At 56.2% G+C, this 17,903-nt stretch overlaps 2 protein-coding genes across 3 annotated transcripts in view; one reads left to right on the top strand and one right to left on the bottom strand.

Annotated features, from left to right (window-relative positions):
- Nucleotides 1-17,903, top strand: part of LOC142829723 (C-type lectin domain family 4 member K-like) — a 114,735-nt gene that overhangs the window by 26,845 nt on the left and 69,987 nt on the right. The window lies entirely within an intron of this gene.
- Nucleotides 1,349-13,326, bottom strand: LOC112546279 (C-type lectin domain family 4 member K-like). Of its 2 annotated transcripts, none has more exons than XM_075931117.1 (7): nt 11,176-11,499; nt 10,947-11,060; nt 8,079-8,186; nt 6,599-6,739; nt 5,698-5,849; nt 3,270-3,388; nt 1,349-2,454 (listed from the first exon to the last, which is right to left on the bottom strand). In XM_075931117.1, exons 1-7 carry the CDS (start codon nt 11,261-11,263, stop codon nt 2,304-2,306), a joined length of 873 nt encoding a protein of 290 aa, XP_075787232.1. In that variant the 5' UTR covers nt 11,264-11,499; the 3' UTR covers nt 1,349-2,303. The 2 variants fall into 2 exon arrangements, with proteins under 2 accessions (XP_075787232.1, XP_075787233.1); XM_075931118.1 differs by lacking the exon at nt 11,176-11,499 and adding an exon at nt 13,132-13,326 and having other exon boundaries at nt 1,353-2,454.

Genomic DNA, 17,903 nt, shown 5'->3' with positions numbered 1-17,903 from the left:
GAGCTTCATCCTCCCCTTTGTCCCTAAAGGGTGCTGGGGAGGGGCGAGAAGCTCAGAGCTGGGACAGGCTCAAAGGGAGGGGGCCCCATTTCATCTGCCTGGTGATTGTCTCTATTCCGTATGGGTGTATGAGAAGCAATCCCATTCCAGGCACATCCCGTTTTCCTGGCACGACCGCACCCTGCCCTTGCTTTGCGTTATGATGGGAGGGAGCAGCCTCCCGCATGTGGGTCCCTGCTCTGACCGGCTAGGAGCAGTTCTGAACAAACAGGCAAAGGCACAAACAAACGAACAGTCTCAAAATAGAGAGAAGAGAGTGCGGGAAAAGCCCCCCTCCCCCATTTTCACAGTTGTCTCCTTGGGGCTGGAGCCGTCGGATGACTCGGTGTCCGGGTGCAATTGCAGAGCTCTGCAGGCAGACAGCGGATTGGCTGCTGGAGCTCGTGCTTCGCCACGCACGCCCTGGGAGCCACCAGCAGGCTTCCTCCTGGGGGCTCCCCCCACAATGCGGGACCCCTGTGCCCCCCTTTCCCCAGTGCACAGGGCTTCTCGTCAGCAGCTGGCTGGAAAACACGCTCATAGCTGGGGAAATGAGGCTCCTCCCGTGGGGCTGAGTGTGACTGGGGGGGTCACAGAAGACCCCTTGGGGGGGCTTCCCAGAGGGCTGACAAGGCCAATGACACTCGCCTCCTTGCTCTCTGGGGCTTCTCACCACCCAGTCCTGCTGGGCTAGATCTGCCCTCCCCAGCCAAGGCACAGAGCTCTCTCTCTCTCTCTCTCTCACTTGCTCTCACACACACACACACACACACAGAGCAGCATAGACATTGAAACTCTTCACGTCCAAGGAAAATGCAGTTTGTGGGGCCCAGCTTCCAGGAAGCCAACAGCCAGCTGGGCTCAGAACCCCAAATCAATCCGGCTGCCCTGTGACGTGGTGTCTGCCCCACACTGACCCAGCCCTGGGAGAGGAGAGAGCAAAGCCCCACAGCTGAGGCAGGTCCTTGCTAATCAGGCCCAGCTGAGGGGAGTGTAAATAAAGGCTCCGGGAGAGGAGCAGACACAGACTCAGACACACTCCTGCAGTGGGGGGATCTGGCTGCCAGGGAAGCTGGAGGTTTCCTGACTTAGAGCAGGGCTGGGGCGCTCTGGCCAGGCAAGGTCCCAGGCTGCAGGGCCTGACACAAGGCCTCAGGGCACCAGGGCTGCAGGGGGCAGCTGGGGTAGCAGAAGGCAGCAGGACCCCACTCCCGGCCGATGCTGAGTGCTCATGGCAGGCGGCAGTTTGCCCCAAGGCAGGGGCTAGTTGAAGCCTGGCAGTGGGTCCCTGAGGCAACAAGGGGAGAGGGTTTGGGGGCCCCCAGAAGGGGAGGATCCTAGATGTGGGGGCCCTGTGGCAGGGCATTACCCAGAGGTGGAGAAAAAAATAGGTACCCGTGGGCCAGACTGGCTGAAAAGGGGCGCTCAGGGCGGAAGAGGTGACCCCCAGAGTGAGCAGCCGGAGGTGCCCATGGGGGGAGGCAGGGCCGGTTACAGCCCCCTTCACAGTGACAGGAGAAGGATTTTCCGATTGCTCCCCTGGAACAATTACTGACCCTGGGCTGGACAGTGAACCCAAGTGATTTTATTCAGGACGAACAGCAGCAGCGAAGTGGTTGCCGGTGAAAACAGGCCGAGCAAAGTCGATTACAGATTGAAACTAACAGGAAATGCAGAGCGAGTTCTGTCACTCAAAGCTCAGCACAAACTTACCCTGAAACTGTTCTTCTTTCAGCCAAGCCTCCAAGCCAGAGAACGCCCTTTCCCTGGGGTCTCTGGTTCATTCTCCTGGCAGTGACATGCCAGGCAAAGACAAAAGCCTGGAAACATCCCTGAGTAGCCTCCTTTTGGGGCGGGGATTCTGTTTCGACATTCCCCCTCCTATGGACAATTACCTGGTCAGACCCTAGCACTTGGGGTGGTCATGTGACTTCCTAAAACCAACCACTGCTCAGACTCAAAGGCCATTTGCAGGTGATCGCCCAGACATAGCGGGGAACCCCCTGGATGGTTTCATTTGCATAGTTAAACCCTAACCCTTCCCCTACTCCATATCTCTCACTTTACCCCCAAGAATGGTGCACACGCCAATCAGACACATGGCACCAGCAGCTTGTGGCGTTAAGGCTGATGGGTGACATCAGGGATTTGTCCAAAGCATCTTCGGCTTATGCATGTTTGTGCCCATAAGTCAATTTCATAGAGCAAAGCGGGGGGGGGGGGAGGTGAAACTCTCACACCGGCCCTGCATGTCACAGCCCGGCCTACCCGTGGGCCTGCTTACAGATCCACCGCGCAGGCAGAGAGCAGTTGGCATCATTCCACAAAGTCTGCATCTCTGTGCGGATCTCAACACAGTCTTCTCTGCCGCCGATCCCCTGGTGCCAGTTGTCAGGCTGAGGGTGCTCCCAGAACCTGCAGAGCAGAGTGTTCCTATCTCAGGAGAACCACGGGCACGTGCCGAGCTCGGACTCTGGTGTCAGCAGGGGACCAAGACACCCGGAAATGACTCAGCAAAGTGCCCCCCTTCCAACCCCACCAGTGTTCTCTGCAGCATCCGTGACGGGGTAGCGAAGGGCTTCTGAGAGGGGGAGCCTGGGTCTGACAGGCCGGCAAAGGGCCCAGGCGAGCGTGTGGTTCTGAACACGGAGCAGCAGCTGCTCAGATCTCAGGGCCCAGCACCAAGCGTGTGGCTCAGCACGACCCGAGATGGGGGCGCAGGGACGGGAAGAGAGGGCAGCGGGTTCCCTCATTGGCTTCTCCCTGCCCCAGTTATGGGCCTCAGCCCCGGCCCCTGCGCTCAGTACACCGGCTCCAGCTGGCTCCGGCCATGCCCCGGCCCCTGCAGCCTGCCCCCCACAGCCGGGGAGATGGAGCGCCGTGTGGCCCAGGGAGACCGCTGGACCCGGCCGTTCACTCCATTCCAAGCTGGCTGGGTGGTGTTGGCTCGGAGCCAGCCCTTCAGCTGGTGTAAATCCAGGTGGTTTATTCAGGTCAGTGGCGAGTCCCCAGGGAGGCTCTGGCCTCGGTCTCACTGGCACTGAGCACACGCAAGGGGCATGTGTAGGAATTCCTGAGAGGGTGAACTTCTGTTGGGTGAGTGCCTAGGAGCCTCCCTCAGGATCGGGCCCCCTGCGCTGGGGGCTGCACGGACCCAAGGGGCTGAACAGACGCTGCTGAAAGAGCTTCTGACGAGACATTAACACGGGATCAGTCTCCGCGTTACTCACCCCCTGCTGGATTCTTCTCTGTATTCTGAGCCGTCCACCCAGCGCCAGCGGCCTTCAGTGCCCAGGTCAGTGAGTCCAATCCAGTGGGGTTTTGCCTGGGTCTCTATGGAGAGAAATTCCTGCCCAACGCAGATCCCAGCATTACACGTCTGCACTGCCACACTATTTGCAAATCACTAGCGCTCTTCTGAAATAACATCGTCCGTGTCGACAGGGTTTTTAGCAGGCTTCCTGCTTCTAATGTACTTAAAAAACATTTTGTTATTTCTTTTTGAGTTTTTGGCTAGCTGTTCCTCAAAATCTTTTTTTGCTTTTCTTATTACATTTTTACACTCCGACTCCTGCAGCCCTCATCGCACGAGGAGTAAGGGAAGTCGGAGGGCGAGGGCTCGAGTTCGAAATAAGTGCTGTGTAGTCCCTCCCAATTTTGAAACAAGCGCCGCAGTTGACGTAGCTCAATTTGTGTCGCTTATTTCGAGTTGAGCCCTGCAGGGTAGGCGTCCCCACAGACTCAACATGCCAGTCTGACTGTATTTGACAGTCCCAGGCCTTGTCAGCTGGGGCAGCCATCGCCTGGGAAACAGAGGGTCATGTCCAGACACATTCTGAACCAGTGCCAGTGAAATAGGGGATCCAACCCACTGCCTTCAGAGAAAGGGAGGAGCCTTGTACTGCGCACAGGCCTGTATCATTGTTGTATTTCACATTACAAGTGGCGGCTCCGTACTGGTGCTTCAGCTGTTTGCATCTGGGAGATCTCAGCAGGCTTTGTTCACAACTTGTGCAAGGGCAGCACTTCACCGACATTGCACCTCAAGTGGGACCAGCCCACAGCTGAGGCACTGTGCTGTGAACGTCCAGTCCAGCGGGTAAACACTGGCCGCTCCCTCAATAATGGACTGAGGGCTGTCAGCCTATCCTATGCCTACATCAAACCTACGCTGGGCTGGATCTTGGAGAAGCAATAAACCCATTTGTACTCTACTGGCTGGAGGAGAGTCACATCTGGCTGCGGACGGGGGTACAGAGTCGGGGGCTCCCCAATACGCCATCACAGGGGGGAGCATCTTTCTGCTTCTCGGTCGAGGGTCACGTTAGGGAGGAGTGGGGCTTTTTCCTCCTCACTTGTATGTGGCCCCCAACTGACTTTTCTGTGAGGCAGCGGCCCCAACCCAAAGCAGGTTCCCCGCCCCTGGTCTCCAGCAATCTCCCTAACCATTCTACTCTCCACCTTCTCTTTGCTAAAGGACGGGCCCAGCGAGCTCTGTTGGGTGAGGTCTGAGGCATGAAATGACCAGGGGCCGCTCCTTTGGGATGGGTAGAACCTGCTGCTCTTTGCTGAGGTGGGTTTTTATAACCGCTCCTCTGGGTCAGTTGTGGGGCTGGTTGTGGTACAGGAGGAGCTGGAGTGTCTAAGGGGGCTGCTTGTGCAACTTCTGGCTGGCCAGTGTGGCACACGAGTGCTCTTTGGGATTGGTTTAGTGCTTTGTAGGGGACCCTCATTCTCGGCCTGTAAGCAGCTCTGTTTCTAAGCAATTTCCCCTCATTAGACGTGTCAGCTGCACACCCAGAATCTGTTATATTACAGCCCTCCAACAGTCCTGACCCACAGTCCACGCTGTGGCCGTGCCCCCGCCCACAGCCCGTCTGGGGGGGAGAGGCGGTCACTCGACTCTCTGGAACAGTTCTCTAGTCTCGGACGACGAGTCCGGTCGTGGTCCGGGTTTCCTCGGGAGGAGAGAGGGAAGGGGGGTCCGGGCCCGCCCTCACTCCCGGACCCCAGCCCAGGGCCCTGAGGACGGAGACTATCTGCAAGTCTCGGTCCAACCGGTGGGGGAGTGCCACTAAACGCACCAGCCCACGGGCTATCTCGCCGCCCTGCCCTGGGCTGCTTCCTTCCTCTCTGCTACCCTGGCTCCAGGGTGTCCCTCTTGTCCTGCTGGTTCCTGCTGCCGAAACTGACAGTGACCCTGCGGCTCCTCTGCCACCGGGTTTTCCCTGCTCAGTCCGTCGGCGTCTCTCCGGGTCCTCTGGTGCCCGGGAGGGGGGGGGTACTCTCGCGACCTCCTCGCGTTACCTCCCCCCACTCCCCTTGGCGGCCAGCCTTTTGAAGCTCTCCGCTGGCCCGGGGGGTCTATGTGCCCCGCCCCCCCGTCGCGCGCTTCTTCCCTCCCCACCCCTCTGTCGGAGCCGCGTCCCGCTCAGCTGTGCCGCCGCTCCTTCCCAGCTGAGCGGCGGCATCAATCAGCTGCACCGCGGCTTTGCTCAGCCGCGCCGTGGTGCCGCTCCGCTGAGCCGCGGCGCGTGAACAGCCGACACAGCGGTGGTAAGCGCTCTGTTGCCCTTCTTCCAGGGCACAGAGCCTCGGTGGTTGGGTGTGGAGTCTCGGTGCCCCGTCACACACGCCCTGGGAGGTTCCTGCACTCACCTGCTCCCCCTGGGAGGAGATGGAGGTCAGGTGTGAGCCCTGAGACACACAGAACTGCTGGGCCTCAAACCACGACTTCTCTTCTTGGGAGAAGTAATAGAGGTTCCCGCTGTGATGCCTCCAGCCTGCGGAGAGCTTTGTCTGCACGTCCCCTGGGAGCAGAGACTGGGGTCAGACACCCGGACTAGTCGCAGGGACACCCGCAGGGAGCTCAGAGCTTCTCCTGATGCATTTCCCCTGCCCCTTGGCTGCCCCAGGCTCAGGGAATGTCAAAGCCTGATTCTCCAGCCACCCAGCAAATCAAGTCCATGGCTGTAGGAAGGATCCGAGAGACTCTGGAGAGCAGTCAGCCCAGGGTCCCTCCCCCAGCACGGAAATGCAGCTGTGTCTGGGCTGGAGCATGGGCCGGTCCCAGTGCAGAGCAGCACGGCTGTAATGGGAACGGGAAGACTCACTGCTCAGCTGAGCTGGCGGGGGAACTCAGGTGGGGTGGGGGCTGGGTAGAAGGGGATGTAGCAGCGCAAGGTGGAACAGCCCCATGTTCTGCACCAGTGACCATTAGTGGTGAGTGGTGAAGGTCTCAGGCCTATTTCCCGTCTAGTTCCCCCCACACCCTGCAGGGGGCACTGGCCCAGGGACAGTTCTGAGCATCACCCCCCCCCCTGGCACTGAAAGGCCGGTTTCTCTCTGCCTGTGCCTGGACTGGCCTGGATCGAGCCAGAGCTGGCAGCTGGGGGCTCCCATTGGCTATCTAGCAGGATCACAGCAGGGTGGTGAATGCGCAGCCACAGGTGTGTCTCATGCAGGGAACTCAGTGCTGGTGACAGGCCCTGCACTGGCAGCCTGGGAGCCTGAGTCTCGTTTCCCCCCCGCACCGGCAGGACCAGGGGCTCTGACTCACTGCAGGAATCCGACCCGGCTCCTCGCGCCCCAGCGACCGTGTCCAGACGGGTCTGGAGTTCCCTGTTCTCCGCACTGACATTTCCCAGCTCGGCTCTCAGCATCCGGACTCCTGCCTGCACTTCGCCCAGGAGCTGCAGCACTGGGAGCAAGTCAGAGCGACGTCAGTGGGGATCAGAACACGGGACTGGGGGGACGTGTTCTAGGGCAGCCCCTGCCGGCCCCGGGCAGGCAGGAGGGGACAGGCCCTGCTCCCAGCGGCTCCCAGTGGAGATAGATGCCACGTGGGATGAGTAGAGGTTTGTTATCCCAACGGGAAACTCAGGTGCAGAGACATGCCCAAAGTCCACGGGATGTTTGCAGCAGGTCTGGGAACTGAATCAGCTCCCTGAGCTCCAGGCCCGTCTCCCCGGCCACGTCTTCCTGACTCTGCCGCCCTGTGACCTGTGAGCACGTCCCCTGCACCTGAGTGACTCTAGGCCACAGACCAGGTGTGTGCACAGCCCCTGCCAGACAGACAGACAGGCAGTTGTGGCACTGCCTACATGAGGGCGCTCTGCCTCCATGAGTGTGCCAGGGATGGGTACTCAAAGGGTACGTCTACACTCCGTCCACGGAGCCATGTAGATTTGTTTACTGGGCAAAGGGAAATGAAGCGGCGATTTAAATAATCGCGGCTTCATTTACATATACATGGCTGCCGCGCTGAGCCCACACACAGCTGATCAGCTGTTTGTCGGCTCGTGCGCTAGTCTGGATGCTCCCCTACCGACATCAAAGCCCTTTGTCGGCAGCCCCGGTAAACCTCATCCCACGAGGAATAACGGGGCTGCCGACAAAGGGCTTTGTCAGCTGTTTGTTGGCTCAGCGCGGCAGCCATGTACATTTAAATGAAGCGGCGATTATTTAAATCGCCGCTTCATTTCCCTTTGCCTACAACCCTCATCTACATGGCTCCGTCGATGGAGCCATGTAGTCTAGACACAGCCAAAGTGTTGTAGCTGCCTAGGAAGGGCTGTGAGGTTGTGGTGGAAGGGAAACTGAGGCCAAGGAGAGAAGCTCCACTGGTGCCCAGCTTCCACCACGGTCTGAATTCAGCCCTGTCTGGCTCATGAGCTGCATCTCTCTGCCCTGCGAATGCAACCGTGACATAGCCAGGCTGGGGGGAACCTGGCATGAGGGACACTCTAGTGAAAGGACAGAAGACGCTGATCACTAGGCCTCCTGGTCAGGAACAGGGAGGGATGCAGAAGCCAGCCACTGCCAGGAGAGGTTATGGGGGAGCCTGGTACATCCGTTCACACCTGGGAACAGAGCCCCCATGGGCAGAGGAGTGTGCAGAGCAGCAGCCGATTGGACAGGGAGAAGGCCAAGGGGCAGGGGGCACGTGGATGCGCCCACCAGCTTCCAGCCAGGCGCGTGCTCGGCTTCCAGGCCTGGGGAGGGAGCGACCTGCTGCCGGGCCCCAGGCTGAGACTTACTGTCCGATTCCCTGGCGGGCGCGGCCGAGGTGTTGGCGGGCTGCAGGGAGACTCTCAGGTTCCGCGCGGCTTCTTCCACCTCCTGCAGCCGGCTCCGTCCCTGGGAATCTAGAGATCAGGTGTCGGCGGGTCAGCGACCAGACTGACCTGACTGGAGACGCCCCAGGCCCAGAGCAGGGCCTGCCCTCCGTGCCCGCCTGAGCGCGACTGCTGCGGCTGTCTCTCTGCAAGCCTCCCCCGCGGGAACACGGGAGCCCAGGCTGGTTGGGTCGCTGCTGCTGCACGGGGCACCCCTGTGCCAGGGGGGCAGCTCTGTGGGGCAGGGTGCTGCGCCCGACACGCCGCAGGCAGGTCAGTGTGAGGGGAAACTCCCCGGCTGGGAGTCCCCGCGACAGTGGGGCACACGCCTGCGGAGGTCGGGGAAGCTCTTTGGCCAGAGGATACCGAGGGGGCTGGATCCCTCTGGCCTGAGGCTGGATGAGCCCCCCGACACCTCCCTCAGGGCCAAGACTGGCTGCCCCCCGTGTCTCCTCCCCGCCGCTGGCTCTGCCGTTCTCTGACCTCCGGCAGGGTGGGGGAGGGTAGAGCTGCCCCGCAGTCACCAGTGTCAGGGCGTGGGGCGTTGCACTGAGAGTCGGGGGGGTAGAGCGGGCTGGGCCAGATGGCTCCACTTCCAGCCTCTGCCGGCCAGTGCAGGGGGCCCCAGTCCCTGCTGCTGCCCCTGCTAGTGCCCCCGGTGATATCGCTCTGGGCAGGGCTGGAGGTGAGGTGGGGCAGGGGCAGGGTGGGGGCAGGGCGGGAGCAGAGGGATGCGGGTTGGGATGGCGTGTGGGCAGCGTAGGAGGGGAGAGGTAGCCCCTCCCCAGGCTAGGGGTGGCACATGAAGAAACCATGGGCAGGGCCAGCGCCCCCTGTGTCCTTCCCCCGCAGTCGCACCCAGGAAATCACATTTCCTTGTTCGGTTCCCCCCATTCACAGACCTTCTCACCCTCCCTCGGTCTCTCTGTTCCAGCTGAATCCCCCTCCTGCCTTTTAAAGTCTGCTCCTATAGACTTGTATCCACCCTCCTAATCGCTTGGATTGCCCTTCTGTGGGCCAGTTCCCATGCATGTATTTGTGGGTGGGGTCTCCACTGCTGCAGGCAGTACTCAGGGCGTGGGCAAACCAAGTATCTATACAGGGGCAATGGGATGTTTCCGGTCTTCCTAGCTACTCCTTTCCCAAGGATCCCCACGATTCGGTTCGCTTTGTGCACTGCCACTGGACATAGAGCAGGTTTTGTAGGGAACTAGCCACCATGATGCCGAGATCTCTCTCTCTTGAGTGTAGGGTTGCCAGATGGTTTAACCAAAAATACCAACCCCCCCAAAAAAAACCCCACCAGGAAAAAAATTGTATTGAGAAAAAAAAGGGAAGGCCAAAGTTGAGCAAAAAAAGAGGCTTTTTTGCCCATGGCCATTTGGTTTTTCTCTTCCAGCCACAAGACAAGCCCCTGTGGAATCAGGTAAGTGGGAGTGGGGATGTCCGGGGGGAACGGGGGGCCTGGTGGAGGGTCCGGGGGGCTAGAGGGAGGTCTAGTGCTGGGCCCGGTTGCTGAGTGTCGTAGGGTTACCAGGTGTCCGGTATAATCCCAGGCAGAGCTATAAAATGATGGGCTTTATATTAGCTGTTACTGCTCAGGTAGGGTTGCCAGGTGTCCGGTATTGATCCGGACTATCCGCTATTTTCACCTCCTGTCTGGTAAAAAAATTCAGAAAATACCAGACACCTGAAATGTCCAGTATTTTCTGATTTCTTTTTCCCTCCCAAGAGGTGAAAATACCTGGCAGTGCTGTGGCCTGGCAGTGCTGGTGCAGGGGTTCGCGGTTCGCAGACCGGCATTTGGGAACTGCTGCTGTGGAGGATGGGAGGTAAATCCAAATGATCTGCAGAAATGGCCTGGGGGCAATCGGACGAAGCTGACTTAGGACAAATGCAAAGTGCTGCCCTGAGGAAGGAACAATCCGTGTCACACACAGAACGGGAAGCGACGGTCTAGGAGGAGCCCTGCAGAAAGGGATCTCGGGGTCAGAGCGAACCACAAGTAAAGAGGACTCGACAGTGTGACGCTGCTGCAGAGTGAAAGCAAACACGACCCACTCCGACCTACTGTGCTCAAACGCTCCACATCCCTCACTGCGCACTGCCTGCCAGCCTCTGCCAATGCACACACTCCCCAGAACCCCTCTGTGACACCAGAAACAGGGGCCCTCCCCCCTCTGCTCCTTCAGCTCCCCACTCAAACACCCCTCTTGCCAGATGGGGCTGGGGGCTGCAGGGCAGGGGTTCTGTGGCGGGCAGGGAGTTAAACCAGCCCCGCACTCCCAGGCCAGGCCCGAACCCCTGGGCTGGCCTCTCTCCGGCAGGTGGATGTTTCAGTGGCGCCAGGGCCACACCTGGGCTGAGGTTTGTGCTGGTGACACGTGGTCAGGCAGGGACCCAGCTTGCCCCTCGGAGCGAGGTCGAGCAGGCGGGGCTGCCACACGTGGCGTGAAGCCAGGGTGCTGATGCTGGGGCAGGACGAAGGACACCGGGCCCATCCCTGAGAGGTGGCTGTCTGACCCCTCCTGAGACCCCTCCAGCGCGGAGACCACGGCCTCCCTAGGCGACTGCGCCAGGGCTTGGCCATCGGTAGCGTTAGAACGTTTGTGCTGCTGTCGAACCCCCGGGCAAGATCTCACAGCGCCGTTCCAATGCCCTGAGCAGGAGAGTTCCTGGAGGGACAGCCGGAAATGTGGGTGCCATGCTGCTGAGAACGGGGCGGCCCCTGCGCATGGGAGCCAGCTGGCCTGTATGGAAGGGGGAAACACAGGGAGTCGCTGAACTTACATAGAAGCGTCACAGCGAGGAGGGAGGAGGCCAGGGCCAGGACCAGGAGTAGCACCGCTGGTGTGATGCCTCTCGTCCTCTGCCACCAAGGAGCCGATCGCGTGGGAGCATTGCCTTGAAGGAGACCAAAGAAATCCGTGGTCAGTTACATCTCGAACGCCCCCGACCGAGGCAACTGCCCCCTCCCATCCAACAACCGCGCAACCTCGTGTCCGTGACTGGGACTCACAGCAACGGCTCAGTCGGGCCACGTACGGCGAGAACCAGCCTGAGCTTGAATCTCCAAACTGAGCTCCCCCATCAGGAGTCACTGCCATGCCAAGCCAGCTTCTGTGCTAGAGATCCAGGAGCCGGATTTCTCCCTGCATAAGCATTTCTTGGGAGGGAAGTTTAGGACTTCTGAAATCCCTGCTCAGAGGAGTATTTTTAAATGAGAAAAGGAACCAGAACAACTTTATGAAAAATCACAAGAATGAGGAAGTGAAATTGGGGAAATATTAGGAGTTGCAAGTGAAAACAACTAAGGAGGTATGTGTTTACATAATGCCTAGTTAATCTGTGGAACTCCTTGCCAGTGGATATTGTGAAGGCCCAGAGTAGAAGAGGGTTCAAAATGGAACATGGTAAGTTCATGGTAGACATGTCCATCAATGCCTGTTAGTCAGGATGGGCAGGCATGTTGTTTCTAGCCCAGTGGTGGGAAACTTGAGGCCCATCAGGGTCCCATGTGTGGCCACAAGGCATTTTATTTACTGTTGCCCACAATTCTGCTGGCTTCCACCTGCATAGCTTTTCTCTGCCAGTATTACATAAAGCCAGGCACGTGAAGGGAGGTGTGTGCTGATGCACTCGCTCTGCGTTCCAATCACTGCAGAGGGAACAGCCTGCCAATTGCAGGTACCCAGGCGCAGTGAGCAAACTGACGCTGTCCTGGGACGCTGTCCTGGGTACAACAATCTTGCAGCCCATGGAGATGAAGAAGGGCCAGTCATGTGGCTGCTCACTAGCCTAATGAGCCGTTCCCACTGCTGCCCTGGCCAGACCTTGGCAATGGGCGACAGGGGATGGGTCACTTGGAAAGCAGGGCTGCGATAACCATCAGAGCTGACGAACACCTGGGGACTAAGGGGTTAAGTATGTCTCCTGTCCCAAGCCAGGCATCTGGTCAGCTAATAGCAATGCAGGGAGGGATTTCAAACTGGGACAAAGGAATTTTTATTTTTTCCCCTCCTTTATCTGTGTCAGAGCGGTTTCTTCCAAGTAACAGGGAGAGGGGAGGCCCGCCTCTCCAAGAAAAGACTTCTTCTAATGTATAAGCAGGGGAAAATGTAGCTAGTCCGTCAGGTTTTATTGTTTTTTGGTTTGGGGATTTGGAACTGAGGTCTGTGCTGGTAAAAATGTTTTTTCTTTCTTTAAAAGTGTTTTTTCTCTCTTTTGTAACTAAGTTTAATCCAGGGCCTTTTCCCCGGAGTATCTAAATCAGTTGGTGGCTCTTTCCCATCTAGCCACTTTATTATGCTTGCAACTCTAGCTTTGTTTTGCTAATAAAAGCTTGTTTTCTTTTTCCAATTAACCGGTTTTGGTTGATTTCCGTGTCCCGGAAGTTCTGTCTGTCTGTCTGTCTGACTGAGGGGTCAGCTATCACAGACTGCAGCTTGTTTTTCTTTTTTCTCTTTTTCAAGCTCTTTTGGGGGAAAAAGAGCTTGTGGTACCTCCGGGGTTGGTTTCAAGTGTCCATCCTTATTTGTGGGTTCAAAAGCACTTGATGGTGGCAGCGGATTCCCCAAAGTTTGGGTATAAGGATTTTGGGGGGAAGTTTTTCTACCAAAGCCTGTAGCGACAAGGTTCTGGGGTGCTCTTGTGAGCCCCCACTTCTGTATTTGTCATGCCAGAGTGGGGAAAAGCTATTTGCTCCCTGTCCTTGGAGGAACAGGCTCCCTTCTCCCCCTTCCCACATCAGGGGAGTCCCTTCCCTACTAACACAGCCAGCACCGCCCTGCCCCAGCTGCTAAGGGTGAGAAGCCAGTGCTCCGGCAGGGACAAGGCAGAGGGAAGGAACGGGGAGCTGAGAGGGATCAGAACGCTGAAACCGGGAGCCGAGAGGGATCAGAACACTCCTCCAGAGACCACAAGGCCAAGCAGAGTCCAGCGGGGGCCCAGGGTCGGGAGCAGCCCATGTGCTTACCTTTTAGTGGGGGAGTAGCTTCCGACACCTGCAAGTTCTCATAGACATTCTCCATCGACATTCTTTGCCTGCGCACAGAGCCGGACCCTGCTCACTGGCACCTGGATCCTTTCCACAGCCTGCCGGGTGAGGGCCTCCCTCTGACGCAGCCCTGGCCTGAAATAGAAATGGGAAGTGATGCCTGCCGGCTGCTTGGGGTAACGGTGAGACGACAGAGAGAGCTTCTGAACTCCTTGCACAGCTGGCAGGGCATGTGGCCTGGTGGTGAGAGCAGCCCTGGCGCCAGCTGGGCCATGTGCAGTCCGGCCTAGTGGTGAAAGCGAGAGTTCTGCCGAATGGCAAGAGCCGGGATGGGGGACACCGAAGCCCACAGCCGGATGAGGGGTCCAGGGTCTGTGCCAGAGAAAGTTCCTCTCGCCCGGTGCCCTGTCTGCCGACAATGACGACTGCAGGGCGCCCCAGAGGGACTGAACAGAACAGGGAATCATCTGACAGAGGCCAGGGACACCATTCCTACCCAGCCTGGCTGATAGCCATTGATGGACCTCGCCTCCATGAATTTATCTAGTTCTTTCTTGAACCCTGTTAGTGTCCAGATGTTCACAACCTCTTCTGGCAAGGAGTTCCACGAGTGCTGTGTGAAGAGAAACTTCCTTTTGTTTTAAACCTCCTGCCTATTAATTTAATTTGATGGCCCCTAGTTCTTCTGTTATGAGAACAAGTAAATAACTTTTCCTTGTTCACTTTTCCACACCTGTCATGATTTTATAGACCTCCGTCAGACCCCCACCCCCTTAGTCTCCTCTTTTCTAAGTTGAAAAGTCCCAGTCTTTTTAATCTCTGCTCATATGGGACCCCTTCCAAACTCTCATCACTTTTGTTGCCCTTTTCTGAACCTTTCTTTTTTGGGATGAGGCGACCACATCTGTACGCAGTATTCAAGATGTGGGCTTCCCATGGTTTTATACGGAAGCAATAAGATATTCTCCGTTTTATTCTCTATCTCTTTCTTAATGACTCCTAACATTCCTTTTGCTTTTTTGACTGCGGCTGCACACTAAGTGGATGTCTTCAGAGATCTATCCACAATGACTCCAAGATCTCTTGCATCGCTGTCGCCAAATTAGTCCCCATCATATTGTATGTCTAGTTGGGATTGTTTTTTCCAATGTGCATTACTTTACGGTCATCTACATTACATTTCATTTGCCATTTTGTTGCCCAATCACTTAGTCTGGTGAGATCTTTTTGAAGCTCTTCACAGTCTGCTTTGGGCTTATCTATCGATCCATGACCCATCGCTATTCTTTCCTCATTTTGCTCTACACTTGTCTCAAAGCACAAACATGCCACATCTTCCAGCCAAATATCTCCTCTGGCTCCTCTGTTCCTGACCGGTATGGATCTGTCCAGGGTGCTGAGTCCCTCTGCCTTCAAGGCTGCCATTCTCCCTCATTGAGCTCCAGGGATCCACTCATCCTGCTCAGCTGTGCAGCTTTTTCACCCTGATTGGTTGCTCCTCACAACCTCTCTCCTATTGGCTGCTTTTCATGTGCCCCCTCACCCTAGTTTACAGGCTTCTCCAGCTGGCTGCACACAATGGGTTAATGTCTGGTGAGCGGTGCAGAGCAGATGGCACACCGTGGGGCCCAGTCAGAGGACATGGGGCACACCCCACTCAGAGCCATACTGAGAGCAGATTTCAAAGCTAGCACCAAGCTTTAAAGGTGAGGGGACAGTGTGAGCACGTAGTAATCTGGGGTCTGGGCCTGGTTTAACCCTGCAGCTCTTACTCACGTGGACAGGGGACTTTCAGCCAGGCACAAACTCTCTGTGTCTGTCTTTCTGTCTCAATACCAGCCTGCCCCTAAGTCTAAATTCACCCATTTGTAAAGTGCCGTGAGCTCTTGGCTTGGAGTTGCAATCGAGGGGTGACTAATGCTGTCCACCAGAGAACTACAGGTTGGCCCTGCCTGGCCTGGCACCCTTGGGACCTGATAGGTCTTGAACCAAAGAGTTTGCCGAACACGGGGAGGTGAATGTTGGCCCCTCTGCTGCCAGCCTCCAAATTCCATCTCCGGTCCCAGACTGCCAGGCGCCCTGCTACATTCGACACCCAGCTGCCAGCTTCCCTGCTCCTGGTTTTTGGGCACCTTGCTGCTGGCCCCTGGCCCCGGCTGGGCTCCACTCTTGGCCACCAGCCCCCTTTTGGGCTCTGCACCCAGCTGTTAGGCTCCCTGACCTTGGAGTCCCTGAAGATGCCTGACCACAGATGTTGCCAGACCAGAGAGTCCAGGACCAGCGAGGGTCAACCTGTGCCCCATATCCTCACATACCCTGGTGATCTGCTGGGAGCTCCCCCAAAACAAACAGGTGCTAGTTGGGGAGCATTCTCCCTTAGTGTGAATTAGCCATAAAAACTTAGAAATGTAAAATGACCAGACCAGGTCAGACTAAAGAAACATCCAGCCCAGTGTCTTGTCTTCCAGTAGTGGCCTATGCCCGGTACCCCAGTGGGAATGAACAGAACCGGGAATCACCAAGTGATCTCTCCCCTGTCACCCATTCCCAGCTTTAGACAAACAGGCTAGGGACACCCTCCCTGCCTTTCTTGGCTCATAAGTATTGATGGGCCTAACCTCCATGAATTTATCTTGCTTTTTTTTAAACTTGTTATAGTCTTGCCACAGACAACATCCCCTGGCAAGGAGTTCCACAGGTTGATTCAGCTTTGTCATAAGAAATACTTCCTGTTGTTAGTTTTAAACCTGCTGCCTATTAATTTCATTTAATGACTCCTAGTTCTTGAGTTACAAGACATAAACAAACAACCACTTCCTTATTTCCTTTCTCCATACCTGTACACCTCCATCCTACTGATCCTCACTCATCTCTGCACCCGTCTTATTCATGTCTCTTCGTATGGAAGCTTTTCCACACTCCTGAACATGCTGGATGAGTACGGAGGCAATATGAGAGTTTCTGTCTTATTGTCCTCTATCCATTTCCTTAGGATTTGCAACATTCTGCTTGTTTTTTTTTTTAACTGTTACTGCACATTGAGAAGCTGCTTTCAGGGAACTGTCCACAATGACGCCCAGATCTCTCGAGTGGTAACAGCTAATTTAGTTCCCAGCATTGTATATGGGTAGTGGGGATTGTTTCTAATGTACATTACTTTGCATTGATCAGCACTGAGTGTCACCTGCTATTTTGTTGCCCTGTCATCCCATTTTGTTCCTCTTCGCAGTCTGCTTAGGATTTAACTGTCTCAATTAGTTTTGTATCATGTCAATTTTGCCACCTCATTTTATACTCTTAATCCAGCTGATTTATGAATATGTTGAATAGTTCGGGTCCCAGTGCAGATTCCTGGGGAGACACACCACTAGTTATCTCTCTAGTCTGAAAAATAACCATTTATTTCTACCCTTTGTTTCCTATCTTTTAACTTACACAGGAAAGGACCCTTCTTAGCCCATGACAGTTTATTTGGCTTAAGAGCCTTTGGTGAGGACCTTGTCAAAGTCTTTCTGAAAACGTAAGCACACTAGATCCGCTGGCTCCCCCTTGTCTGCAGGCTTGTGGACCCCCTCAAAGAATTCTAGTAGACTGGTGAAGCCTGATTTCCCTTTACTGAAACCATGTTGACCTTTTCCCAGGAGATTAAGTTCATCTGCACCTGACAAATCTGTTTCAACCAGCTTTCCTGGTACTAAAGCAAGGCTTACTGCCTTGTAATTGCTGGTTCACCTGTGGAGCCTTTTTTAAAAATTGGCACCGCATTAGCCATCCTCCAGTCATGTGGTACAGAATCTGATTTAGAAACCACAGTCAGTTCTGCAACTTACATCCCATGTCAGGGGGGGTCAACGCTCCGTCCTCGCTCTCTGTCCTCAGCAAAGATGCTTCTGAATTCAACAGCAGGAGTGTGGACAAGTGGAGGAGCCCCTAGGGCCCCTTTTATAATCTTGCCCAGGGGGAGGGAAATCCATGGTTCTTCGGTGCGAAGGGATCTTCCAGAATTCCTCAGATGTTCACTTTTGGGCCAGCGTCCATGCGGCACAGCTCTTCACGGAGTCGCCGGCACGTGAGTAGCACAAACAGGATCAGCAAAGCACAAGTTTGTATCAGACACCCCCCGGGGCAGGTTGCACAGAACTGGGGGCAAACACACACCTGTGGGTGCAACAAGAACCTGCAAGGGCCTAGGAAAATCCAATAGTGTCACAGGTGGATGCAGCAGGAAACCTCGCTGGACAGCTGCTTCTTGTAGCATCCCGCCCCCGCCAGACGCCATCAACTCCTCCCCCTGAAGTCAGGTAAGGAGGCGTGTGGGAGGGAAGGGGAGCCCACGAGTCCCTTCCCACTGTGGGGTGCCAGGAAAAGGGAGGAAGCGGCAGCCACAGCTTGGCCAGCCCCTGAGCTCTGGTTTGGCTGGGGCAGCTGCAACAGGTGGGGTGGGTGGGGGAGGTTACTTTCTGTGATAGCATCTTGGCACATGTTGGCTTTGCTCATGGCCGACTGGTTGCTGAGGCAGGCGGCTGCTGGAAGATGAAGATTCCGGCCCTTTTCAAATTAAAAATGGCTTCTGCCAGCAAAAGAAGAGAAGGCGGCATGGAGTGTCGTCTTTTCCATGGAAAACGGACAAAGGACTGTGTGTGTGGCGGTGAAACGCAAGCCCGTCGGCCTGATTTGTGGAGAAGCAGTTTCTGCCTCCAAACAAAATCAAACATGAGAGAGACAGGACAGCACAAAGCACATCAGAGACG

The sequence above is a fragment of the Pelodiscus sinensis genome, chromosome 5 (assembly GCF_049634645.1).
Source record: "Pelodiscus sinensis isolate JC-2024 chromosome 5, ASM4963464v1, whole genome shotgun sequence".
Taxonomy (NCBI): Eukaryota; Metazoa; Chordata; order Testudines; family Trionychidae; genus Pelodiscus; species Pelodiscus sinensis.
This window is presented reverse-complemented; position numbering and strand designations above follow the sequence as displayed.